Source organism: Natator depressus, chromosome 8 (genome assembly GCF_965152275.1).
Source record: "Natator depressus isolate rNatDep1 chromosome 8, rNatDep2.hap1, whole genome shotgun sequence".
Lineage (NCBI taxonomy): Eukaryota > Metazoa > Chordata > Testudines > Cheloniidae > Natator > Natator depressus.
In genome coordinates, this window is record NC_134241.1 from 82592484 (window position 1) to 82619900 (window position 27417).

The 27417-nt window shown below is 39.4% G+C and overlaps 1 protein-coding gene across 1 annotated transcript in view; it reads left to right on the forward strand.

Annotated features, from left to right (window-relative positions):
• The window catches only part of PIGK (phosphatidylinositol glycan anchor biosynthesis class K), a 144153-nt gene that overhangs the window by 22212 nt on the left and 94524 nt on the right, over positions 1-27417 (forward strand). Inside the window, exon 9 of the mRNA XM_074961501.1 lies at positions 7280-7452. Within this exon, the coding sequence (XP_074817602.1) occupies positions 7280-7452 (173 nt within the window). The remainder of the gene's footprint in view (positions 1-7279; positions 7453-27417) is intronic.

The following is a 27417-nucleotide window of genomic DNA, read 5'->3' on the forward strand; positions in this document are numbered from 1 at the left end:
CCTTTGCCTTGACAGGATGGATGTGCTCCAACCTCAAAGTGCGCGAGGCAATAGTTGTCATTTTGTGCTTTAAGTAGCAAGCAGTTTAAATGGAATCAAGTGTATCCAAGTTTTCCTTTTAGTTTCTATTACCTTTACAAAGATAATCATTGGAGAGGTGTATACAGTACCTACTTTTATGATAGGGCAAATACAAGTTGCTTACATACGATAGGTGAGCATATTAGTAGTTTGTCAAATAGAGGTTCCTGACTCCTCCAATAAAATGTTTTTTTTTTTTTTTTTAATTAGCTATACAAACAATCTACATAGAAGAGAAAGCTAAAAGCTCTCCATTTTAAGTTATCGGATATTCTGGTATATATTATTGCATAATAGTGTAATTGTTTTCTTTCTGAAATTGAATATTCTAGGTTTTAAAGCATTTTTATCATGCTTCCTCTCGGAAGGATTAAATCCTATTAGTTTTTGTTCTGAAAATTGCCAAAATTGCTTGCTTCAAACCATATACTATACATAATGGATCTGAACTGTCAAACAGGTACTTGGCTTCTATTAACAAATCCAAGGAATCTGATATATGTACAGTCCATCATAAGAAGTAACTCACTTCTACAGCCTCTGCAGATAGTTGCTCCTTAATCGTTTTCCTTGTAGTAATAAAAGCTGCTGTTGTGATAGTAAAGGTCTTTTTTAAAACCTTTAACTGATGATAACATCTTTCTCTACAAAGGCTGAATATAAAATAGGAATGAAGAAAAACTAAGTTATAGGTCTATATTCAATTTCATTCTTCGTCTCTGAATTCTTCTTATTTAGAAGAAAAAATACAAATTAAATGGTATTTTTTCAAGAGCATTTATGTTGGTTACATTTTTTAAGGAATATGTGACTTTATCAGTTTGAACACAAGAAGAAAACACAGTGGCAGCAATCTGTTGGAAAAGCTTTCTGCTTGTACCAGAAGAACTGCAGGTTACAAGTACTTTGTTTATAGCATAGTTCTGTGTTTTTATAGAAAATCTAAAATTTATTTGGCAGGATCATTTCAAAATAGTGACTAAACAAACAGTCTCCTGGTTTTGGGTGTGGGTGTGGGTATTTGGATGGAGATATTCTTGCTTTGGGAAGATTCCAGCTTTGATTGTCAGGTTAATTGCTGTTGTGTTGGCCTGTTTGATCTGAGCTGGTAGACTGTTGGTGGCTCTGACTTCCAAGTGCTGTTTTTCAAAGAAATTGTATCCTGTTATTTCTAATGTGTAATCTTTTAGGAAGCAGTGTAGCAACTTCAAGGTGTTCCTGTACCCTATGATATTCAGAGCAGCCATTTTTCTTAAAACACCTCTCCCTCAGACCCACCTGAGCTCTTCGCAGAGAATAAGATCTTCCTGCTTGCTGTGCTCTACTCCACCCATTTCCCAACCCTCCTGCCCACCTGCATGGCTAGGGGATGTAGTGGCTCTGCAGACTTTGTCCTCTAATGCTGCTACCCATGCTGCATGCAACAGTTTGGCCCATAATCTACTATTGGGGGTATTTCAGTTTACACTATTTATGGTATAGTTATGCTTATTCTTTTCTTTTCTCTTTATTTCTTTATTTAGGAAGTTTTAACAGGATTACAAATCCTTCCCATGTAAATATCAGAGACAAAACAATAATCATTACAGCAGTGAGCTTTTGTTTAGAGAAACATACAGTAATATAGTCATTATATCTCTCTCTACTTAACAGGGTGTTACCATATTACAGAGTGGAAGCATCTTTACTCTGCCCATGACATGCTGCTTCTGGTGATTTTTATTAAATTGAGTGAAATCTCAGGTTATACATGTCTGTCAAATGCTACCACATTTTTCTCTTGCAAATTTTTAAAAGTAATTTTATCTTCTGTTACTTTGCTTATTTATCTCCCTAGTGCTATCCCCTGTCAATTTCAAATAATTTTTTGATTAGGAGAAGTTTGCCCCTCTTGCCATTCATACTCTGTATTAAACTGGTAAATAATTTATTCTCCCCGACCCCCTTTTTTTAGTGTTTAGTAAAGTTCATGTATTAATAGATACTGTAAAAACAATTGTACTCTCTAGAGAGATTTTTTTTAACTAAGTAATTGTTATTGGCATACTCTGTTTTAAATTCTTAAATACTTAGTATTTAGTCTTAATTATTTTTCTTAGCTAAGAAGCACATATTTGCCTATAGAGTGACTTTATTTTGTGCAGAAGTGGCTGTTTGCAGTCTTGGAGAACGTAAAGACTTAACGAATATAAACTAATTCTGGGCTGCATTTGGCTGTGTTGTCTCTTTAAGAGCCTATAGCAAGAGCACTTTATGGAATGACTGACATATCACAGGGTACCAGATGACTGAGGAGCATCTCCCCAGGTAGTGTTCGATCCATAGAGCCTAGAGCTGCAATAGACCGCATTTATTGTGGGTGAAGATTAAGACCATTGTTAACCCACAGAAGGGAATGGGCCATTATTCTGGTTTTACTTTATAACCTTAATCTCTGACCTATTTGAGTAAATTTTATAAATTAAACTCATGTTCTGTAGGTTAGAGGAAAAATCTGCATCTATTTCTATACCTTCTCATCCAAAAGAAAATCTGCTGAGTAGAAATGCATCCAGGGGGAAAGGCCTGGGAAGGCAGTGCTCAGTTTAAGGAGCATAAAACTCCTCAGTGGTTGAGAGTAGGGATGAAGAGAAAAGTCCAAAAGGGGCGGAAGACTCATTTGTCTGGATGTTTCAGTTGGACTTTCGTTATCCCGACTGAACTGAAAGGTGACCTGGCCAGAGGGCTAGGTCATGGAAGGTATAGACAGAAAGAAGCCATCACATGGCCAAAGAAGAGGTCAACAGAGGGTGCTCTGCTGAAGACCTTCTGCAATGCCACATTGTTACATCAAGGAGTGGTGCAGGGTGGGTTGAAGCATTGGACAGGAAGAACCTGGGGCTGAAATTGAGCAAGAGTCAGTCTAGCTGCCTCCACTAGGGGTTGCTGCAAAAGACAGAGTATGGAATTGGGAGCACTTGAATTTTTTTGGCATCTGGCTTGTCTTTTGCCTTTCTTTTCTAGATTAATGAGCTCTGTAGTGCCTGATATTTTCTTCACATGAATGTACTTATATGCTGCAATCATTTCATCTCTCAGTCTAATGCTTGATAAACAAACATATTGAGCTCCTGAAGTCTCTCACTATAACGCATTTTTTTTTCTAGCCGTCTAATCTTTTTTGTGCCTCTTATTTGCAACATGTCCAGTTTTTCAACATCCTATTTAAAACGTGGACCCCGGAGCTGTGTACAGTATTACAGAGTTGGTCTCACCTATACTGTGTACAGTGGTAAAATCATCTCCTTACTTCTACTTACCACTCCTTCTTTGTACATCCAAAGATCACATAAGTCCACTTTGCCACTCCCACCCCTGGTTAGCTGAACTAATTAATAAGATCACTTTGAAACTTAATTTAAAGTTGATGGCATGGTTTTTGGCATGATGAAGTATAACAGGATTAGGCTGAAGTGAAATACTTCAGAGTTCTGACTTTCTGAATTCTCCCAACATTCATTTTTAATAGTTATTTACATGTATGAGCTTTTGTCTGGCATCTAGTGATTATGGCACAGTGAGCTATCCATACCCCTAACACTTTATTATTATTAATTATTATTATTATTTGTATTTTGCAACCAGATTATTTCTTTTAGCACTCCTGACACTTCCAACTTGATATTTGACTGATTTCAAGCCTAAAAAGGCAGAGAATGGTTTTGCTATCTATGCTTAGCAGAGCAAAACTCTTCTCACGGATTCAAAACTGAATTTTATTGTAGCAGATAGAGGTGAATGTAGGTACAATGGATTGAAATAAAATCTGTAGTTCTGGAAGCAAAATATGCTCTTCAGGTGAGCAGATCAATGAAATAATTGAATTGGTAATTACTTATCCTCTGCAGTTACCTTAACTTTAACCCTTTCCGGGGCAAACTGGTTATTTTCTGTTAGACAATGTATACTTCTTATGATTTTATTTTCATTGGTGTGCCTACAGGTACATTAGCATGATGGAGGAAGGTACACTGAGGTAGATAGAGAAGGGATGCACTCAGAGTTGCAGACTGCTTCCTGAGAAATTCCTGGGGCAGTGCAGCTGACACAGCACCCTTTCCTCTGAGCTTGTGATAAAAACACAATTGACCCTAAAGGAAGATGGTCTTGGGTTTTTAAAGATGTGTTTTTAAATCCCTTTCATATACAGTTTATCACAGATTTCATTCACTCCTAGAATGTGCCCGTTGAAAGAGAGGGAGGATTTTTTGAATTGGCAGTTTTATAGGAATAAAATGGAAGAATTTGTCACGACTGTTTCACCAATAAGAGAGCGGATTAATGGGCTTCCAGATAAAAGAACTACTGTTGTCATGTGCCTTCAGTAGTTAACATAAAGAAGAATTAGTAAGCAGCTTTTGCTCTGAGGTCTTTGAAGCTATTTGCAACAGAGTCAACTTCAATCAAAAACCTTTGGTGCTAGGTTTGAAATTCTGTTGGGAACTGATAAATATAAGTTATGGATGATGTGCTTTGAAAAGTCATTGGTAGTTTGTTGAATCATTTATACACCTCCATTTGTGGTGGTGTTGACATTACAGAAATATAAAATTGTTACGGTTACTCAATGTTTTACAACATTCCTAGCCAGTGCAGTGGCTTCTTGGCATAGCTGCAGTATGGAAGACTTATGTCTTGAATAATTTGTGAATTAAAAAAAAAACAAATATTATGGATATTCATGGGCTTTAAAGATTTAGATTTTTAAGGTTGTGCTCTTTGCGGAGCTAAGAGCGAAGGAAAATAACTGATCTTTCTCTTTTAAGAAGCTGTGATTGCAAGATGGCCACAGGGGAAATCTCTTATGTACTCACTTATCTGAAGACATACAGCCAAACTCATCCATGTGCCCAGCTCTTGTGTCTCCCCAATTCCAGAGCTGCTAATGCTGGTTAAGAACAAGCATAGAAAACTGACTTCTCTCTTCCTTCTGATCACTTTCCTGTGCCAGTATACAATGAATTTGGAACAGTAAACGAAGGGGTTGCCTGCAAGAAAAGGCAAAATGCTTTGAAGAATTGGTAAGGCATGGGTGGGATCAAGAGTTGGTGAGTTAGCAAAGAGCTGGAGAGTAGCACAGTTCAATGTAAGTGCCATGCCTAAAAACACAGATTAATCCTCCAAGATGACTCTAGCTCTGCAGCCAGTGTGCACCCCAAGTGTAAATGGGAAGAGACATGGGTATAGGCAGCTATGTGGAAGTGAAGGTTCTGTTTTCTCTGATATCTTTTATGAATAGGTCTCATCAAATGGACCACTCTTTTATTGCTACCTAAGACTAACTGTTGTATTTTCTATACTGCTACATCATGCTATATAAGCTGTGTTATGGGGAGCCCCGGGATACCTGGCTGGTGACATAGTTGTCTGGCTTTTTGCATATTTTCTGCCAGGTACATAGGAAATACTATTGAGATGTTCCTCCTGGTTTTTTTTAAAGCAGATATTTGGCAACACCTTTTGGTTCAAACACTGTTTTTTCCAGTGGTAATAAAAGCACCTGATAAGAGCCAGCACCATCTAGTTACTAGTCTAGTATGTCATGATGTTCCAATGGGAAGAGAAAATACTAGTCCAGCTGCCTGGTAGTTTGTTGCCATCCTTAAACGGGGGCCAGTAGTCGGAGGAATCTTTGCTCTTTCTCTTCCTGTCACTAAGGAACTGTTCTCACCTTCCACTCCTCCATTTGGTTCTGTATTTCCTATGTCTTATCAGAGGCAGCAATATCTACTGGGGAGCGGAAGACTGAGAATCAGGAGAGTGGGGTCATATTCACAAATCTTTCCCTAAGCGATGTCAAGGAAATGGTCTTGGATTGCATTTGTTGTGTTTTGGAGGATTGTAATTTGGGTACTTGGTCCTAGCAGTAAGAATTATAGTCAGAGGCCTCTCCAGCCCTAATAATGTTGTGTGTTTAATTTATGGTCAAGTGGCTTCTCATGGACTGGGCAGTAACCCACCATCCCTTGCCTGTAGAGGTTGGAAAGGTGGGGTGTTCCCACATACCTAAGTGAGATTTTGGAGATACCCTAGTGCGATACTTCGAATGGGAATACACACCTGGTTAGACCATGGGTTTAGGAGGATTTGTTATGGTTTTGGAAAGAAGGTACATGTCTAGATCTGAAAAGCCGTGTTTACAGAATTACAGAAATGGAAAGGTTGGGGGGAGAAGAGGTTGGACAGCAATGATGCATAAGCAGTGATGCTATCATCTCCTTTTGTGCCCCTGCTTTCAGAGGTTGCTAGAACCATATGTCTTGTTGTATTACTTATTAAATAAACTTTTACAGCCACTTGAAATATTAAGTTGAGTTTGTCCCCACTGATGCCTACATACTCTCAGTATAGTCTTTGCTATATCGAATTTCTTGGTATCTAAAGAAAATCTGGATAAGTTTGTTACTCCTCCTTCCCTTGATGGCTGTGCCTTTACAGGAGTGTCAGTGATGCATTTTGGAATTCAGCATAGCAATGGAACTGATCTCTGGATAATATGCTGTGTGAGCTGCAGACACATCTACACTAACTTAAAATAAGTCTAAAATTATTTTTAATATATGATAATTCTAATTCATAGTTAATTTACAGGCTGTAGAAGGGAAACAACTATTGGGATTTTGGCTCCTCTAGATTCTATGGTCAAGAATCCAAATTTTCTTTCTTCATTTTTGCAACCTTTTAAATTAGCTACTGAGTAGACTTTCCAAGGCTGTGCGAGCACTTATCAAGCATCACTTGCCTCCCTTTGATCAACCTATAGGATTCCCACCTAGTTTTATTTTTCAGAAGTTGCCACGTGTACACTGAAAAACAGCTTGTTCTGATGAACGTCTTGTTTTCTCCCAGAAGATTTGCCTATAACTCCTCTTTAATATTAATTTGTCATTAGAGTTAATGGGAGTTACATGCATATCAAGAGCGGAAGAGGTTTCTAAATGCATAATCATGACAAAGCAGCACTTCTTAGTTCTTTAGTTAAATCGCCTTTTCTAAGTGTGGAAAACCATTGCATGTGTTATTGATACCAGTAAAATGAATGCTGATTTTGTTTAGCGGTTGTCTCTCCTTTCCCAACAATATTCTGACAGACACCAACAGAGACTAATTTAAAGAGTAAATGTGAGAGGGAAAATGTAACTATTCTTTTTATATTCAGTTTCAGGTATGCCCTAGAAGTTTGTGTGTTTCTACACCTGGACACCGGACTGATCTTTTTCAGAGAGATCCTCAGAATGTTCTAATAACAGACTTCTTTGGCAGTGTACGAAAGGTGGAAATTACAACAGAGACTGTTGCTCTGGATCCTAACTTAGTTGGCTTGGAAACCAGGTATATATATATTTTTTTCAGTTTTGGTTCATATACCTTCATGTAGTATAGAGAACATATACTGTAGCTGTACCCACCTGTTTTATACTCCATACGAAGTGTGTGAACATGCAGTATATTTTAATGAGTAAGGCTTTGATTCTCCACTCCATCTGACATGGGGGCTGCAGCTCCCTTATTCAGGGCAGCCCAGCTCCAGCGCAAGTTAGGGGTGAATAGGAGCACTTCTAACTTGCATCATTGGAGGGTCAAGCAGGGTGAAGCTCTGCTCTGCCATACCCCCATTCCTGTACCACTCCAACACATCCTCCTCCTTCCTCTTATGCAATGTGAGGTGGGGGCGGGGGAGAGGGCGCTGGGTCCAATAGGCAGCTGAGCCTCATTCTTCCATCTAGCCACTGGTACAGAGAACACCTGCGCAAGAGGAATTCTCCCCATGGCTGTCTGAATGGTTTAGGGCTACATAGCACAAAGTGGCTTTAGACTAGAGAATCCAGCCATAAGGAATTTTATAGCTGATATAATGCTGCTGCATTTTGGCACCCAACAGCACCTGTTCAGCGTGCAAGCCCAGTCTGCACTGTCCATGTTTATTTTTATAAAATTGTGGTGGATTTAGGATTCTCATTAAAGGTACAAAATCCTCTCCATACCAGCCTGCACCAAAAATATCTCAGCCCCTCCTCTGGGGGAATGTGATTGTCCCTTTTATTTTTAGATTAATTTTCCATTGAAAATCCAGAGGATTGCCTTCTGTGTCTTCTAATATGATATTTTATTTGAAAATAAAGCTTTTAAATCTTGAGAAGTAGCCACAGAGAAGTGTTCCTCAGAGAAGCAACTCTGCAATAATATTTTGAGCTCCATGTAGTATGTATACATGAGAGAGTGAGGGGATACAGGGAGTGTCAGCCAATTGACGAAGTGTATTCTCTCTTCAGTACTGTATGATAAAAACAGGACTTCTAGTTTTCAGTTTAAATTGATACTTTGAGATAAATATTTCTAAAATCTAAGGCTCTAAAGAATTCTTACAGTTGTCTCTAAACTCACTGTACTTTCAGACATCACTTTGGCCTAATTCCTAGCCAGTTTCACGCAGCAAAATGATGTATGGCTGATCATTCTGTCTGAAGAAAACTGAAAAGTGCCTGGAAAATGGGAATTTGGGGGCTAAATACTTATTTGTTGAAAAATTCTCCCTTCTCTAAACTATGTTGCAAAGATCAAGATATTGCCATCAACAAAAGCTTTTTAACAAACCAGTTTTTACTTTCCTTATTAGAAGCTCTTGTTAAATAGGCCACAAACATTTATTTACTTCATATCACTGCTAGTAAACTATATACGTCTTCATCTTTCCTCTGAGATGGTCAATGAGGTAGCTTGCTATACACAAAAAAGCCCCAACCCTCTGCCAGGTTTCTTAATAGATGCTTTGATCCTGCATAAACACTTGTGCCCTTGGGTAGCTTTACTTGTGGGAATAGTACCATGGGCTTGAGTAAGGCTACTCATGTGAGTAAAGTTAGTTAGGCATAAGCATTTGTTGGATTGGGCCCACTGATAACCATTTTGGTGGCTTCTTGTTTCAATAATAGTTAAGCAAGGCCTTAGGTTCATTATATTTCTGGTACTCTGTTGCCATCTATTGGGAGCATGTACAAGATGATTGATTTGTATTATTGAGTTTCCTTCATGTTGTATTTGCCTTTCTGTTACAGCCCTTTGTAAAATGACCTCAGAACACTGTGTTGCCATCTGCCAGGAAGAAATATGAATCCGGTTATAGACTGATTTATGTATATAGATAGCTATAGATATGGATATAAATATTTTGTGATTCATCATTTTTCTTAGAACACTGTACAGAATTGCTTGTGGTGTGAAATATCACCCTGTATTATGGAAAGGGATAATGGATAGCTGTTTTTGAGAGTTTGAGGGAAAGTTAGTGCAACATAGGTGCATTTTTGGGGGGAGAGGGGAAATGAAATCTCACTTAATTCAAAACTTAGTGTAATTTGTATTAATATAGTTGCATTTTGTTTTCATGCTGTATTCGGCCTCCACATTTTGCATTGAAATACAGATCAAAGCCTAAACTAACCCTGAAACTGCCTTACTACCTCTTCTAACTCATATTCTTAAGGTCAAGGTAGTTTTTACCTTTTATGAGTGGAAGCAACATTAGGAAAATAGTAGAAGTTTTGGAGCTTGATAGGATGTAAAACAACTGCTTGGGTTTCCAATTTCTGCATAATGGTAGAGGCAGGTTCTGGGACCTCTTTTCCAGTCAGGTACAGTAAATCTTTAATTTTTAGTCCTGAAGAAGTACTGGTATGAGTATGGAACTATTATGATGCCAGGCACACATGCTTGTACTGGCTTGGTGTGTATGACTAGACCATGGGTGGCCAACCTGAGCCTGAGAAGGAGCCAGAATTTACCAATGTACATTGCCTCCCACCCACTGGCAGCTCCGCCTATCAGCGCCTCCCGCTCCCTCCCTGCATCTCCCGATCAGCTGTTTCGTAGTGTGCAGGAGGCTCGGCGGGAGTGAGGGGAGAGGAGCAAGGGTACGCAGGCTCAGGGGAGGGGGCGGGAAGGGGTGGAGTGGGGGCAGGGCGTGTGGCAGAGCTGGGGGTTGAGCAGTGAGCATCCCCCAGCACATTGGAAAGGTGGTGCCTGTAACTCCAGCCCCAGAGTCGATGCATATACAAAGAGCTGCATATTAACTTCTGAAGAGCCGCATATGGCTCCAGAGCCACAGGTTGGGCACCCCTGGACTAGACACTTCTTAATATTATTACTTACACACACAAAGGAAGTACACCTGGATGAAATTCTGTAGACTGTAGTACAGAGGAGGTTAGGTTAGATGACTATAGTGTTTCCTTCTGGCCTGAAAAATCTGATTTTTGGTGTTGACTTGTAGGTAAGTTAAGGGACAAAGTACTAGTAGTAACAGGTAGGTGAGTTCTAGCGTAAGTGGGAGACACCTCCATATTTGATGCTTCTAGTCTAGTATGTTAGATTTGTAGCATAATTATCTGGTGTATACAGCATATGGATCTACTGTGTGCTGGTCTTTTGTAAAATAATATTAGATGTTCTACAGTATTCAAATGTTTTTTTTCAAGCAGCAATGTATTTTATAGTGCTTCAGGTCTCAGTTTTCAGTAGCTCTGTTGGTATGGTTTAAAACACAACTTTTTTTTTTTTTTTTTTTAATAGAAAAAGCCTTTTGGAGCAGTGTAGAAAGTTCTGTGGCTTTCTGGAACTACCTTCAAAGACAGCTGTGCAGAATGTTTAATAAATTCCTCAAATGAATTAGCTCTCAGTATGGCAGAGTCTTCAAAGCTATATTTCACTACAGTGAACAGCGAGGAAATGTAACTTTAAGTGCAAAAAAACTTAGGAATAAATTTATCTGCCAATTACCATTTCCCAGTATTGTCCTCTTTAAATGTCTGGCAGATCATCCTCCTTCTCAACACACCCTTGTCACAACCCTCAGTACCTGGCTTGGATGGGGACTGAGATATGAGGCAAAGATGAGGAGGTGCTAGACATGTAGAAGGACAATAGTGTGAAATGGTAATTAGTAGAGATCAGAGTTCATCAAACTGTGGACTGCTGTGCTCCACAGATCACTTAGTGGTTGGCCCTGGGTAGGTTGGCTGGTCTTATACTGGCTCTTCTTCCAGCTTCTATATCACATTAAATTATGACTGCAATTCAGTAAGTGCCATCCTAATCTTACTTTTGGATGTAAGTGATTGTTGTAGTTGCGACTGAACATTAGTCAGTGGGAACAGAAAAAAAAGGCGGGGAAGGCAGTTCATGTGGGACGAGTGGCTGTCCACACTTTTTGTATTCATGAGTGGGCTGTGCTGTGATTGAGTCTGAGAGTTTTTAAAAAAATTTTTTTTTAAAAGCAGTGCTGTACTGAAATACAACTTTGCAGGGCCTGCTATACTAAAAAAGCTTATTATGTGGGATTTTGTCTGAGGAATTTATTAAACGTTCTGTACAGCTGTTGATGAAGGTGATGTTAGAAAGCAGTAGAACTTTTCTATGACATTAACTTATAATGGGACACTTTGAACATTTACAGTCCAGATTACCTATTTAATTTTCCCTAGCTGAACATAAACATAGTTTCTAATTTAAATATATGGGTCAATGGTCTTCCCAGTGATAATCCTACAGACTTTCTGCATATTGAAAATGGGACTTAAAATACTAAATCACTTAAGAACTCTTGAATTTTTGACCACTGTTTAATCTATTAAAATTAATGTGATTGCTGTGCCTGGACAATAAACACATACCTTCAATAAACTTCATTAAGTAATATAGCATGACAGAGTATCACCCTTTCCCATGATTACAGCAATATACAGGAGACAATTCTGAAAAATTGGTGTAATGGAAACTTTTGAAATCTTTTAATGTAAGGATTTTAGGTATTCCAAGGTATCTGGAATTGGAAGAGCTCTTTTGTAGATAATTCCTCTGTCTTGAATTACCTTTCTGAGTTGGGACCCTCACTTTATATTATGAAGATAATATGCATATTTTTAAAATTTCCTATTTAGTATTTGTCTCCTTATCTCTATCCCCTAGGCTGGCTGCAGTAGATTGGTTGTACTGTTTTATAGGGATTGTATCATGAGCAAACTTTGAGCCTAAAGGGTATTTCTAAATAAGATTTTTATTTTTCCCGGTATGTGGATACGAGATTTTGAGAAGAAAATCATTGGCATATACCCTTTATGTATGTCTTCTGGCTTTCAACCCTCTGTGTTTACTTGCAGTGAAACTGACAGTAAAGTCTAAAAAATGCACATTTTTTTCAAATATGTTGCCAAAGTGATCTTACTAACATAATTTAGGCAGAAAGGAAGCTTATTTAAATGTACATTCCGTTCTTCATGAGGTTATTTTGGCTAATGCTGTGCTTATTCAGTGGTCTTCAAAAAAAAAATTGTTTTAATGGTAAATTAAGTTGTTGAACTCATTACTTTATATACCAAAACATTAATTCTGAGCCTTTCAAATGTTTAGATGGACTAGCTAAGGGTTCTCTTTTTGATATTTTACCCTATTGCTTCTGTCGCGTGTTAATGGCTTTTTAGGAATAGGACTTCTTTTAGCATCTTAAAAATTCTGCAATGAAAAGATTCTTTACATTTTCCTTTTAACTGTATAACAAATAAAGTTATTCAAAAGTTTTTTTAAAGAACTGCAAAGGACAGAAATTATATTAATTTTACTAAGCGAGCATAATATTTTCCTTAACATTTAAAGAGGAAAAAGCTTTGCAAAGAAAATATAAGAAAGTAACTCAGTATTGAGTTAGCACTCCCTGTAGCATTTATACATAGATGTTTATAAATGTGTAATACATATTTTTATATAAATATAAAATATTTTAATCTGTACACATTTATACATTTGATTACTGGGTATAATACATATTTTTAAATCTTTCTTTTTTTAAGGTGGCCTACAAAATGTTTTTTAATGAGGTTTGTGCCTTTTTTTGGATTTGCTTTTCCTTTTTCAAAATCACTCCCTCTTGTTACATGTGGGGTTTGTCTTGCTAGTTCTCCAATCACCACAGAGATTTCTGGGTAGGCCAAATCTGAATTTTTAATATGAAATATAAAATAAATGAATAAAAATTGTAGAATGAGGAGAGAAGGGGACACATCTTTAGGTACCCTACGATAACATAACTAAATAATAATAATGAAGCAAAAAAGGAACTCAAGGCCCCTTCCGTGGTTTCTCCCATTTCTGGGTCACTGTAATGGTGTCGGCACCTGCATTTCACAAGCACCCCTCTCTGGCCAATACGTGGCTGCGATCTCTCTACTTCAGAATGGGGCGGCACCCGCCTGTCGCAAGCGTCCCCTTCTAGTCAGCTATGAGTCTCCTTTTCTTTCAGTTCTGAATGGGGTAGCACCCATCTTTCGCAGGCACTCTCCCTGGCTGATGATTCTTTCAGCAAGTCTTCAGTGACCCAGCCCTCTGGCCAAGTCACACGCACGCTGTCCTCCCCTTCTGGGTACACAGCCTCTAGTTTTTGTTCACAGCCCTGGTATGGGGCTGTAGCACAAATGCTTCCTCCTGGAGATACTGTCGTCTTTACCAGCCCAATAGGGGCCCATTTTGGTACCCTCAGTTGCCGTCCTTTTAGCAGCCCTCCCTAGGCTTCAACCAGACCACCAGGGCCCCTCATGGGACCGTCGCCCAATCTGCTAGATTCTGGGCTCAGTCCCCTGGGCTCAGCCTGCCTGCACTGAGCTGTCCAAGGTCCTGCCGCACTTCCAGCCAGCCACGCACCCAATTTTGGCAGCTTTTCCTGGGCTCAATCCTGCCCGCAGTGAGCTGTCTGCGGTCCTGTTGCACTTCTAGCCAGTCAGGTACCCAGTGCTGCCTCTTTGAGTTCCAGGCAGCAACTAACTGCTCTGCCTCTGCTGCTTCCTTTTATATGGCCCTTCTGGCCTCTGATTGGCTGCTCCCCTGTAGCCACTCTAGGCTGCTTGGAATACTTCTCCTCTATTCTTTTCTGGGGCAGGGTGAGGCAGGGCCCTGAGGCCTCTAGCATGGGGCCTTCGGACCTAGTCACTTTAACTTTCAGCATTATTATTAAACTCTGTAAACGTTTTCTGGCTTACAGGGTTTTATTCTACCAAAGAGAGAGAAAATTGTGGGAAAACTTGTCTCCCCTTCTGTGAACGTGGGGGGAAGGCATTAGAGGACTAATAGCACTCATGTGATTTAGCCTGTCTCCTCACTACAAAGTTGGAAGGTTATGAGCCCAAATGAAAACAGAACCCATATTCTAACCCACACCCTCAGTTGTGCCAGCTAGCCTGGGTTGAAAGCACCACTTAACTCAGGTGAGAGGCTTTATATATGTACTGGAGCGGGGTTAGGATGACGCTTGAGTGAGAGCCTGGGCTAACTCTGCAGCAAAGATATACTCATAGGCTATGTCATTTCATTCAAAGTTAGCATGATGTTATCAGAATCCCTGATGCAATGTCTCTCCCCTTCTGGCTCACAGATATCCATAGGTAGTGAAAATCCCACTTATCATATAGAATCATATTTCTGGCATACCTGCTGAGCACTGGACAAACTAAAAAGTCTACTGGATTATCCATCCCTTACTCAACTTAGCTTCTACCTGTGCAATTAATATTGGACTAAAGTTACCCCAGATAGCATAGTGGGGTCAAACTGTGCCAGTGGAAGCAGTTGTCGCTCTAGGAGGTTTCATCCTCAGGAGTACAAGCTGTGTTTATGCTGCTGCCTTCACAAGGGGTTCTGCCAGGCAAGGGCAGATTTAATTTGTAGCTGGGGTGCCATAGGAATCAGCACATCCTCACCATCTAGGCCAGAAGCTGCCTGTAGGCCCCTCTTGTGCATTTGCTCAAGCTGTCTGTCTATCCTACTGGTGGTGTCTTTCTCCAAAGCTCGTTCCATTTTCTCAACCTTTATCATTGTTCAGGAAATGGAGGCCCTTGAGGAAGATGTGACTCCAATTCAGTCTTTAATAGTCGGCAGAAAAAAGGACTCTTGCTTGCATTTGAACTTGCTAGAGTCTAATGCACATAATTAATTCAAAGAGATAAGGATTGTTTTTTTAAAATGCTGCTTACTCCTGACAGGTAATAAATAATAAAAATGCAGCCTTGTATTACAAGGAAATTCCATTTGGGATCATACAGATGGCAAACCACTCAAGGTTCTTTCTCCCTCTCTGCTTTGACTTTGCCAGAACTCTTCAGTGGAACTTTGTCCTTGTTTTACATGATTGCTTAGCTGTTATCTTATTACACAGTCACACAACAGCTCGTTAACTATAGCTGTGCTACCAGATTACAGCTGGCAATTTCTCCTTGAGCATCAGCTATGATGTCTGATGTGTATAACCTTTGAAGTTTCACTTGGTTTGGGTTGAGACTTCTGTGAAGTGAAACCAGCAATTACCCAAAAGAAAAAGCTTTCTTTCTACCCGCATCCAAGTAGTGAAATATTTGTGAGTAGAATAAAAGTTTCATTTAAAAAAAAAATACTCGTTTCTTTCTTCAGAGCACTTTCAATCAGAGCTATTGAAACTTCATAGGCTTCACTTTACAAACACCTCAGCACAGACTGAACCTAGAACTGCCAGTTTCAGCACAGAAATAGAAGGTCTTGGGATCCTGAGGTCTCAGTTGCTTTTTTTTTTTTAAAATCCCTTTTGAAGTGAACTAAAATGATCTGATGGAAACAGTAAGGGGTGGAAGAAATCCCATATTTTAGACAAGTGGGATTTGCAGAGTTTAAGATGTTTATCAAGTTTCGAGCCTTCAGTCTGTCAGACTCAGGTAGGAGCTCTCACTAGCCAGGTAGGTCATTTCTTCCTTTTCAGCTCCTGTCATGAGGAGGAGATCTCTAACCAGGGAGGTGACAGTACAAATTAGGGATGTCCTTTTCACATGCGAGTGATAGTGTAAAGTGAATTCAAGATAAAGTAAAGTCATTTTTAGCTTTGTTATCCTTGATAATTAAGCTTCATTGTTTAATACTTTTTCTAAAACAAATAGTGGAAGTTCATATTGATAATTGGGCTAAATCCCTGGAAGTTAAGTTTCAGACACAGCTAATGGAATGGGAAATATCTGTAAAAGATATTCTTTAGCTAGAAATAATGCTTTCTACTTTTCACACAATAAGCGTAGGCTTGGTGTTTTTATTTATATTTTTATGATTTTGATGGATAATGTTTATTCTTAAGCATTTTTTAGCATTTTTCATGTGTTTACATATTCATAGTTTCAGGAAATTGTGTGTATGTTGAACAGTGTAATTATTTAATGACAGACAATGAGATTCAAAGAGTTAAAGCTTTATAACTGTTAAAACACAAATTGGCAGCACATCCCATGTCAAAATATACAAAGTAAATATTCTTAAATCAAACTCTAAGTTCTCTGGCAGCATTTTCCTTCCTTTTTACAGTATAAACCAATAACACTAAAATATTGAAAGTTTATTTTTGTAGGGGAAATCTGATTTTGAGTATTCTATCTCTCCAATAGGATAAATTGAAATGGTTTATGTAACTTTATTAGCTCCAGTAGTAATTGTGTGTTAGAACTGGGTGGTATTTTGAACCAGAAGATGGCAGTACTGTTAAGCATAAAACTGTGTCATCACTCTTTAATTTCGAAAACTGACCTAGAAACATTGCAGGTTATTAGGTAGTGCCCTGAGGTAATATGCAGGATTAACTCAGCGCTGCTGAATGTGGAAACAGTTTTTGTATTATCAATCTGTGATTTCTTTAGGTCAGGAAAAGGAAAGGAGGACGTGGGTTTTTATTAGGGCAGTTGATTAATTGCACTTCACTTACACAATTAACTCAAAAAATTAAACTGCGATTAAAACAATTAATCGCGGTTAATCGCACTGTTAAACAATAGACTACCAGTTGCAATTTATTAAAATTTTTGGATGTTTTTCTACATTTTCAAATATACTGATTTCTATTACAACACAGAATACGAAGTGTACATTACTCACTTTATAGTATTATTTTTGATTAAAAATATTTGCACTGTAAAAATGATAAACAAAATAAACAGTATTTTTCAATTCATCTCATACAAGTACAGTTGTGCAATCTCTTTATTGTGCAAGTGTAACTTACAAATGTAGATTTTTTTTTTTTGTTTTTTTACATAACTGCACTCAAAACAAAACAATGTAAAACTTTAGACCCAACAAGTCTACTCGGTCCTACTTCTTTTTCAGCCAATCGCTAAGACAAACATGTTTGTTTACATTTATGGGCGATACTGCTGACTGCTTCTTTCTTACAATGTCACCTGAAAGTGAGAACAGGCGTTCTCATGGCACTTTTGTAGCCAGTGTTACAAGTTATTTATGTGCCAGATATGCTAAACATTCATATGCCCCTTCAGACTTCGGCCACCATTCCAGAGGACACCGAACCACCAAAACCACCGAACCACCAAAAAAGAAAATCATCCTGCTGCTGGTGGCATCTGACTCAGATAATGAAAATGAACATGTGTCAGTCCGCTCTGCTTTGGATTGTTATCGAGCAGAACCCGTCATCAGTATGGATGCATGTATTCTTGAATGGTGGTTGAAGCATGAAGAGACACATGAATCTTCAGCACATCTGGCACGTAAATATCTTGAGACACCGGCTACAACAGTGCCATGTGAACACCTGTTCTTACTTTCAGGTGACATTGTAAACAAGAAGCGGGCCACATTATCTCCTGCAAATTGTAACCAAACTTGTTTGTTTGAGCGATTGGCTGAAGTAGGACTGAGTGGACTTGTAGGCTCTAAAGTTTTACGTTGTTTTATTTCTGAATGCAGTTTTTTTTGTACATAATTCTACATTTGTAAGTTCAACTTTCATGATAAAGAGATTGCACTACAGTACTTATACTAGGTGAATTGAAATATACCGTATATACTCGTTCATTAGCCTGTTCGTTTATAAGCTGACCCCCCAAGATGGATAGGTAAAAATAGTAAAAACTGTATGACCCTTTCATAAGCCGACCCTATATTTCAGGGGTTGGCAAACTTTGGCTCCCGGCCCATCAGGGTAAGTCATTGGCAGGCTGGGACATTTTGTTTACCTGGAGCATCTGCAGGCACGGAGCCCTCAGCTCCCTGTGGCCGAGGTTCACCGTTCCCAGCCAACCTCAGCCACAGGGAGCTGAGGGGCTCTATGCCTGCAGACGCTCCAGACAAATAGACAAAACGACAATGTATTAGATACTGAATTCAATAATTTCATAGAGTTTTAAATCATCAAATTTTGGTGTAGACCCATTTATAAGCCGACCCCAGCTCTTTGATGTCAGTTTTTTACCAAAAATATTCGGCTTATGAATGAGTACATATGCTACTATTTCTTTTGTTTCTTACAACGCAAATACTTGTAATCAAAAATAAATGTAAAGTGAGCACTGTACACTTTGTATTCTGTGTTGTAATTGAAATCAATATATTTTAAAATGTAGAAAACATCAAAAAATATTTAAATGGTATTCTATTACTGTTTAACAGTGTGATTAATTGCGCAATTAATTTTTTAAATTGCTTGACAGCCCTAGTTTTTATATAAAATATCTTTAAGTAAAATTTATCATTAAAAATAATGTATATGTGAAGTTATTGACAAGAACTGTGACCGTATAGATCATTGTTGCAACCAAGATCCTATACTTGCACCAAATCTTGTACAAAGGAGGTCACGTAAGGTTTCTATAGAAAGGTTGTAAATTGCTGGTTATGATTATGCTGTCTGTATGTGTGTATCATTTTTGTATTTGAATTTATTAATATTGGCTATGTACTTGTATCTCAATGTGTTTGATTCTAAGTAGCCTCAGTGAAGCATTTGGTCAGCTTCTTGAGAAAGGACTATTCTCAGTAAGTGCCCAATCAAGAAACACTTAACTTACAATGGACTTTGGGAGATGCCAGTCCACATCTGAGCTTTCCTGGGAATGTTCAAACTAACATGTAAACTATGGCATTGGCCTGCAAAAAGCTGAATCATTCATGGATATGTGACTTGCCCAGGTGGCTACAAACTCCATCTTGTTGCTGTTACTTTGCACAGAAGAACAAAGGGGTTTCCGCCCACAAGAGACAGAATATAAAAGGCCCTGGAAGCCTCTCCATTTTGTCTTCAGCTGGCTCAAGAGATGGTCTCTCCACCTGAAAGAGATGCCTGAAAGAAACTGGAACAAAGATCTGTAACTATGGGGGTGTGATTGCTGGACCCAGGCCATAAGCCACAACGTTGTTCTGAAAAGGATTGGGCCCAGACTAGGAAGGAGTCTAGTCTGTGAAAGGAGCTTATTGGGACATCTCTGAGGGTGAGTTTCATCTGTATACAGTTTCCTACTGTATTAGGCTTAGATTTGCATGTTTTGTTTTATTTTGCTTGGTAACTTACTTTGTTCTGCCTGTTATTACTTGGAACCACTTAAATCCTACTTTTTATATTTAATAAAATCACTTTTGCTTCTTTATTAACCCTGAATAAGTAAGTAATACCTGGGAGAGCAAACAGCTGTGCATATCTCTCTATCAGTATTATAGGGGGAGGACAATTTGAGTTTACCCTGTATGAGCTTTATACAGAGTAAAACAGATTTATTTGGGGTTTGGATCCCATTGGGAGCTGGGTGCTAGAGACAGGAGCACTTGCTAAGTTGTTTTCAGTTAAGTCTGCAGCTTTGGGGGTGTGGGTCAAACCCCTCAGTCTGTGTTGCAGCAGATTAGCGTATCTGGCTCAACAAGACAGGGTTGTGGAGGCCCAAACTGGCAGAGAAAACGGGCTCAGAGGTAGTCTCAGCACATCAGGTGACAGTCCCAAGGAGGTCTCTGTGACTGAACCTGTCACAGGATACATATAAGTTAGCAGATTCCTGTTCTGAAATGGGATCAGTACTTCATCTGTGGGGTTGTGAATCTATCTGTAGGAGTGCTGTAAATTGCCAAGCAATTCTGTTTATCTGAAACCTTTTAAGATAAGTTCCACATACTGTTTATGAAAAAAACCTGGTAATTACATATCTACCGCATTTGTGTTTAATATCAAGTCGTTGCAACACAAAAATGTTATTGTTGTTTTACTAAATGTTTTGTTGATCATGAAAAGTTGTTAAAAGCTTAATACATGAAGTGCTATTGGTACTATTGCTAATTTCCTCTAGTTGTAAATATATTTCTATTTTCTATTTGCCTGTGTGGCATTAATTAACCCTGTAAAATTTATTTATATATATATAATATATTATATATATATATATATATAATATGGCTATATTTATTAATGGAAAATAAAGAGAAATTTACACAGGAAGAGTGGACTTGTATCAACAGAACAAATACAGTGGCAGAATTAATACAGTACAGTAGAATTTACGTAGTGAAAAGTCAAGGGAAAATAAATAAGAATGACAGGATCATTGGGTGTTTAACAGGCATAAAAGGAGATGGCTAGATTTAAAATACATTACGATAGAAAATGATGCTGTATTGGATAATGGATTAAAAATTTCATTAGAATAATGTGTTTTAAAAAAAGGAAAAGAGCAATACTAGAGTTGTCTAACTGCAAATAATAAGTCATGTAAAAATGTTTAAGCCTTTCTCTATAGGTTTCTTTACTTAACAGCTCACACCTTCACTCCTTCCTTATGTCAGTATATCCTCCCCCCCCCCCCCCCCCCCAGCCTTCCCCAGAAAAGGAATTCCTCCTAATGCTCTACCTTCCGAAATTGTAATGAATTCCCCATACCTCCTTGCTTCCATTACACCCCTGTACTCTTCCTCATGCTTAATATCATGTTCTCCCATTGGTGTTAATCAGTAGTTCACTTCATAGTTTCATAGATTTTTTTTTAAGGCCGGAAGGGACAGTTAGATCATCTAGCTTGACCTCCATTAAATTTCACCCAGATACCCCCATCATAGGGCTCAATACTTTATTTAGATGAAAGCATTTCAGTCCTCAGAAGATTTAACTGTTTGTCATAGGCAGAGAAACAGGAGAGACTGAGGTACCACCAATGCTAAGGTCCCTGCAGTGTCAGGGAATTGATTAGTTGAGATATCAGTAGATGATCCTAGCAGATAATTCATGCCCCACATCTGCCTTTCCGCAACATCAGATCCAAGTTCTTCTCTCATGCTTATCCCCTAACCTTCCCAAATGTTCTCTTTTTATTGTAAAGGAGTGTGTCTAGGCATAGGTGCTGGAATGCCCTCGCTTGAAGTGGATTCCATTATATTCAAGGTTTACAGTTTGATTCAATGTCTCTCAGTACCCCCACTATATAAATTGTTCCAGCACCACTGTGTCTAGGGGGCTAATGGGTTTTGTAGGGAGTGAACGTCCTGATTTCCCTGTATAGCTAGCTACTCTTTTTACGCTGTACTATTCAGTGGCTCAGCCTTCCCTCTGTTTTCAGAAGCAGCAGCACTTCTGGCTAGGAGGGGAGGGAGTCTGTCCTTTAGCAAACCCAAGAGCTATTCTCCCCTTCTCTTATCACTACCTGAGACAGGCTGTGGGTTGGGTCTGGTGAAGAAGGTAAATCCGCTAGGGAAGTGAGCTGGTTTAGGGCCAAAGGCTCCCTGCTCACTCCATGTGGAGTTGCTGAAGGAAGTGTAATTCCAGATCAATAGGTGGGGGAAGTGCTGCAGAGGGGACTCTGAGTGGTGGGCTAGGAAATTATATATTTCCTACAGCTGCACAGGACTCAATGCTCTGCACACAGACTCCAGTTATTTCAATGGGGTTTACAAAACAGCTGCTTGATCAGTCCCTCAAAACAATAATCATGTCAAAGTCCAAAAATGTGTGTGTGCCACATCATGTAAGTATATTGAGTGCAGTGACTTTTGTGTCAACAGTAACTCTTGGTGTGTTGCGTGGGGAAACATGCACCTGCAGCCTCCTCCACTAAGAGCCCTCTCTGCACTCTGGCATGTAATGAAGCATATCATTATAGTTTCAAAATGTCACACTCTGCTCTTTCTAGATTAACTCCATTTTATTTCTCTGAGTGAGATTTCTCAGAGATCAGGCAAATAAGTTCCAATTCCTGCTGGCATGCTGGGTTCCCATGTGTCGTGGGGTTGTTCACCTATCAAAGAGGAATGTTGCTAGAGATGGGGAATTCCTATTAGACTATCCAGTGCATCTCCCAGACCAGGCAGGCCGTAGCTCCCCTTTTGCTTCCCCTAAAAGAGGGCATGTCATATTAAGCGATTTGATGCAGCAAAAAAGGCCACTGGCATTTATAAGCCGAACTGCAGTTTGTGGTTACTAAACTAATGCTATCAACTTTTCAGTTTTAAACCCACTTTTTACATTACAAGGTTTCCATAGAAAATATATTTATTTACAAGATTGTAGCTGTTGATTCAGATTCCTTTTTCAGCTAGATTTTTTCAGAAATTTTGTTAGGGCTTGTTTGGCTTTGAGGATTCCTGCTGCTACATGTGTTTTATTTTTGGTAAAAGAAATACCACTGATAACTTGTATGTTTTCAGTATACATTACTTTGCTGTAAATATGAATGTAGCTTTTTAATAAGTTTTGACATCAGAGAGAACTGTTAGTGTGTGATAGCAATGCATATTGGGAGTAATGCAAAAAACTCAACTAAAAATCTGATCCAAAGCCCACTGAAGTTAATTTTTATAGGCTTTGCATCAGGTCCTAAATCAGCGTGTATTCTCTGTTAGCACTTTTATCTGCTCACTGACATGTACATCATAATGGCAATAGATCTCGTTAACACAAATGGATAATGTCGAAGATAGTTAATTGTCAGATTTGGAAAGGGCTTCTAAGTACATTTTACAGCAGATTTTGACAGCACTTAACATGTGAGACTATCTAGGAATTTGCTTGATGGGCAGACAAATGACTACTTGCTCAATCTTTGTTCGTCTTTGTCCCTCACCCACCCACTCTTATGTAAGAACTCTCTTCTCCCTTCTTTTGTTACATTTCTCTCTCTACTCTTCTAGCTCACCATTCCTCCTTTACCTTTTCTGTGTGATCTTGCACTCAAGTGGTCTGTTCTAAAATTCTGATCTCTGATGTATTCTGTACAGACACCTTGGATAGCATGATTTTGGTACATTTTTCTTTCCTGCCAGCATGCTAAACATAAATTCATTTTTCTTTTCAGGGTGCAGTTCTGCAGTTATGCTCAGTTTGCTGCCACTCAAGTAAAATGTATTAAATCCTGATCTATGTACTACTGGTGTTTAACACTTTGAGACCAGAATGTTGATGCCATATGGTTTTATGGGTTTCTTTAGCTCTCTGGGACAGCATGACGTACTATCACTATAAGGATTATTAGTAGTGATGCTCGTTAAATGTTTTCAATAGGAAGCATTAAATGGCTGTTAATGGTTAGAATTCCTCTTTGGTGTTTGTGGCTTAGAGGATGAGGGCAATAATAAGATGATGGGAATTTTAAGGGGGTAGAGTTGAGACAAAAAGAGCCAGCAGGTTGGAATACTAATTACTAAGCTATTAGATCTCTGGCTTTTTGGTAAGCAATTTATTTTTCCATCCCTTTATGCGCTTGAAAATGGACCTGAAAACACTATAAATTCTAGTGGGCTCCAGCAACCTTAATATTTTTGTGTTTGGCATTAAACCATATACAAGCAGTCTCAGTCCTTGCCCGCCTCAATATCATCATAAAGTTTACACTATTTTTTTCAGTGCCTGAGAGATTATCTTCCAGATTGTCAGAAATCTCTGCCACTGAAAATTCATATCTTGTCCAAATTTGGAGCAGGGTGTGGGGAGGAAGGGGCATTTTGCCTCTCCTGTTTGCATATTGAAGTGACAGCTAAAAGTCTCTCTCTCTCTTCCCCCCCCCCCCCCCCAACTTTAATTCTTCCTTTGTGTTTCATATACTAAGAGACCAGACTTGTCGTGATGACCAAGACTGTTACTTAAATTGCAGTGATTGCACTTCATGCCTGTGGGAATCTTTGTATTGATTTAGTGAGAGTCTGTTCAGGTCTTATGCTGGAGGAGAATCTAGACGGTGGAAACAGTATATTTTTCGCAAAAAGAAAAGGAGTACTTGTGGCACCTTAGAGACTAACCAATTTATTTGAAGAATAAGCTTTCGTGAGCTACAGCTCACTTCATTGGGTGCATCGGAGCTGTAGCTCACGAAAGCTTATTCTTCAAATAAATTGGTTAGTCTCTAAGGTGCCACAAGTACTCCTTTTCTTTTTGTGAATACAGACTAACACGGCTGTTACTCTGAAACCAGTATATTTTTCCTGTACTGTGCATTCCTGAAGTCTTCCTTATCCTCAGATGAGAGAGAGAGTGATGCTTCATGGTGAGGGGAGGAAAAAAGAAAGAAAAGGAGAAAAGACAAGCTGAGCACTAAATGAAAAAGGTAAAATTATCAGTGGCAGAGTGGAGGGAAACACCGTTTGGGTTCAGCTGGACATCTTGAGAGAGTGCTTGAAATGAGGGAGCACTGGGGCAACCATGATCAACGAGAAAAGGAAAGCAAAGCAAGCCAGTGGTGACTGCTAAGAGGGCTTCTAATTTCGTAAATGAAATAGTTTTCCAGTTTTTGTCATTCTTGTTTTGCGGAACACTGTGAATGTGTTGCAGTAAATGAGACCATTTTCTGTGCCTGGTCAAGTATATCAAAGCTGTGGAAATTGCAGTTTTGAAATTTGTAAGGGAATTGATGTAAGGGAATCCAAGGTGCGAATATATCTACAAGTGTGCACAGGATAGCAGGGGAGCTTTCAGGCAATATGCCAGTGTTAGGTTAAATTTGTTGGTAGGGTGAAATATGTGGAAAAACTGATCTTTCAGAAATAATGGGCTGATATTTATAAAGACTTGGTATGGTTGAGTTCCAGAAGGCTTTTGACAATGTATATGAAGACAGTCTTTGGAAAACTATGGCATACTATGGAATACTAGCAAAAATAATTAGAATAGTCAAGGATCTGTATGACTCTGCTGAATGTACATTCAGAGATCATATCAGTCAGTTGCAGTGATAACTGGAGTAAAGCAGGGATGTGTTATGTCTCCACAATTGTTTGCACTAGTCACTATTTCATGGGGGAAGTAACTGCAGAAGGGTAACCAAGGAATTTTATGGACAAATGATAGAGCACAATTGTGTGGCCTTCTTGCTGATGACATTGTCTTGCTTCGTTCAAAACATTGCTTAATGGAAGAAGAGACCCAGTTATTGGCAGAAACAGAAAAATAAGTTGGTTTGCTCTTCAATAAAGGGAAGACAAAATATACAGTGATCTGTGTCCCAAAAGTAACTATTTTAGTGGATGAAGAAACACTAGAAGAATTCAGTCATTTTACCTATCCAGAGAGTGAGATGTGCAATGATAATGAAACCATGGCAGATTTTAAGCAATGGATATCAAAATCAGCAATCAACTTTCATAAACTTGAAAAGATTTGGAAAAGTAGCATGATTGACACTGACAAAAAATACGAATTTTAAAAACTGGCATCATGTCTGTCCTCCTTTGTGGAGCAGAGTGATAGAAATCTCCAACAGAAATTGATAAGATCACCCCATTCCAAATTAAATGCCTGAGAAAGATCCTCAGAATCCATTGGAAAGATTTTCTTGGATCTTCAGAAATTCTAAATAGAGCAAATGAACAATGTAAAGCATCAAATATAGTAAGAAGATGATGCACGTATTTGGTACACTGCTTTAAGATGCCACCAACATGGCTTTCATGGCAAGTGTTAATATGGACACCACCTAGAAAGGGGAGAAGAGGGTGACCTGGAGAAACATTATGCAGAACAATAGAGAGAGAAGCCAGATCCATCAGCATGACACTCAGAAACCTGAACAGACTACTGCAAGACTGAAATAAAAGGTGGAAACTGGTGGATGTCCTATGCACCTGACCATGGAGGGAGATGAAGAAAAGAAATACAGTGTAGTGAAATGTGATATGTTAAGCATGATTGCACCAAAGACGGGTACTGGTAAATACCTGAACAAAAATGAAGGCCAACCAGGGAGCACAAGGAAGAGTTTGTAATCCCTACAGCAGGACCAAAATGAGAGGATAGAAGAAATGTCCTTGCATATCCTTCTTTCATCAGATAGTTGGATGGGTGTCCACTTTGGGTACAGAACCTGCAGTGTCATTTGTATCATAACAAACTTAGTTGTCATCTACAATCTGCCAAGGCTATGATATGGACATTCCTAGGGCGATCAGTGACCGCGATGGGGACTATGGATCTGCAGTTTGAACTTCATAGATCAGCAGCTAGATTGCCAGCATTCATGCTAAATGCTGGCTATCCATCTCTCTTCTGGGGCAAGCAGAGCTTGAAAAGATATGGCTAAATTGGCCACAAATTTACATAATGGAGAGAGCGAACTGATTTAAATGCAAAAACCTTTAAAGCTAACCATTAAACCAGCCCAGCAGAGAGGGATAGTACCACACACCAACAGCCCAAAGCTCAAATCCTTTTTGGAACTGTGACAAAGTTCCTGCTCTACCTTGGTGGGTCTTGCGCTTATTGGCGGATTTGCTTGCCTTGCAGCATCACGGCAGCCCTCAGCTTGGCCGTTTTTCTGAACCCACAGTCCAGGTCGACTCCTCCTGTGTCTGACCAAGAATTGGGAGGATTTGGGGGGAACCCGGGCCCACCCTCTACTCCGAGTTCCAGCCCAGGGTCCTGTGGAATGCAGCTGTCTAGAGTGCCTCCTGGAACAGCTGTGCGACAGCTACAGCTCCCTGGGCTACTTCCCCATGGCCTCCTCCCAACACCTTCTTTATCCTCACCATAGGATCTTCCTGCTTGTGTCTGATAATGCTTGTACACCTCAGTCCTCCAACAGTCCGCGTTCTCACTCTCAGCTCCTAGTGCCTCTTGCTCCCAGCTCCTCACACGCACACCACAAACTGAAGTGAGCTCCTTTTTAAAACCCAGGTGCCCTGATTAGCCTGCCTTAATTGATTCTAGCAGCTTCTTGATTGGCTGCAGGTGTTCTAATCAGCCTGTCTTAATTGTCTGCAGAAGGTTCCTGATTGTTCTGGAACCTTCCCTGTTAGGAGACGGAATCGTTTCTTCGCTCGCTCCTGAGCTATCTGCTTTCCTTTCTTTCCTGAAGCCCCCTGGCCCGGATTTTTCACACTTTTCCTTTCGCTTAGTTTCCCCCCCCGCGTTTGGGCCGGACGCTTTGTTTTTTTGGTTTCGTTTTTTCCCGTTTTCCTGAGCTGCGTTAGTGTGCTGGCCGGTCGCCAGCACCCCCCCCAGACGCCTGCTTTTGGACTTTGCTCTTTGCTTAATTGAAACCCCCGGAGGAGGGGGGG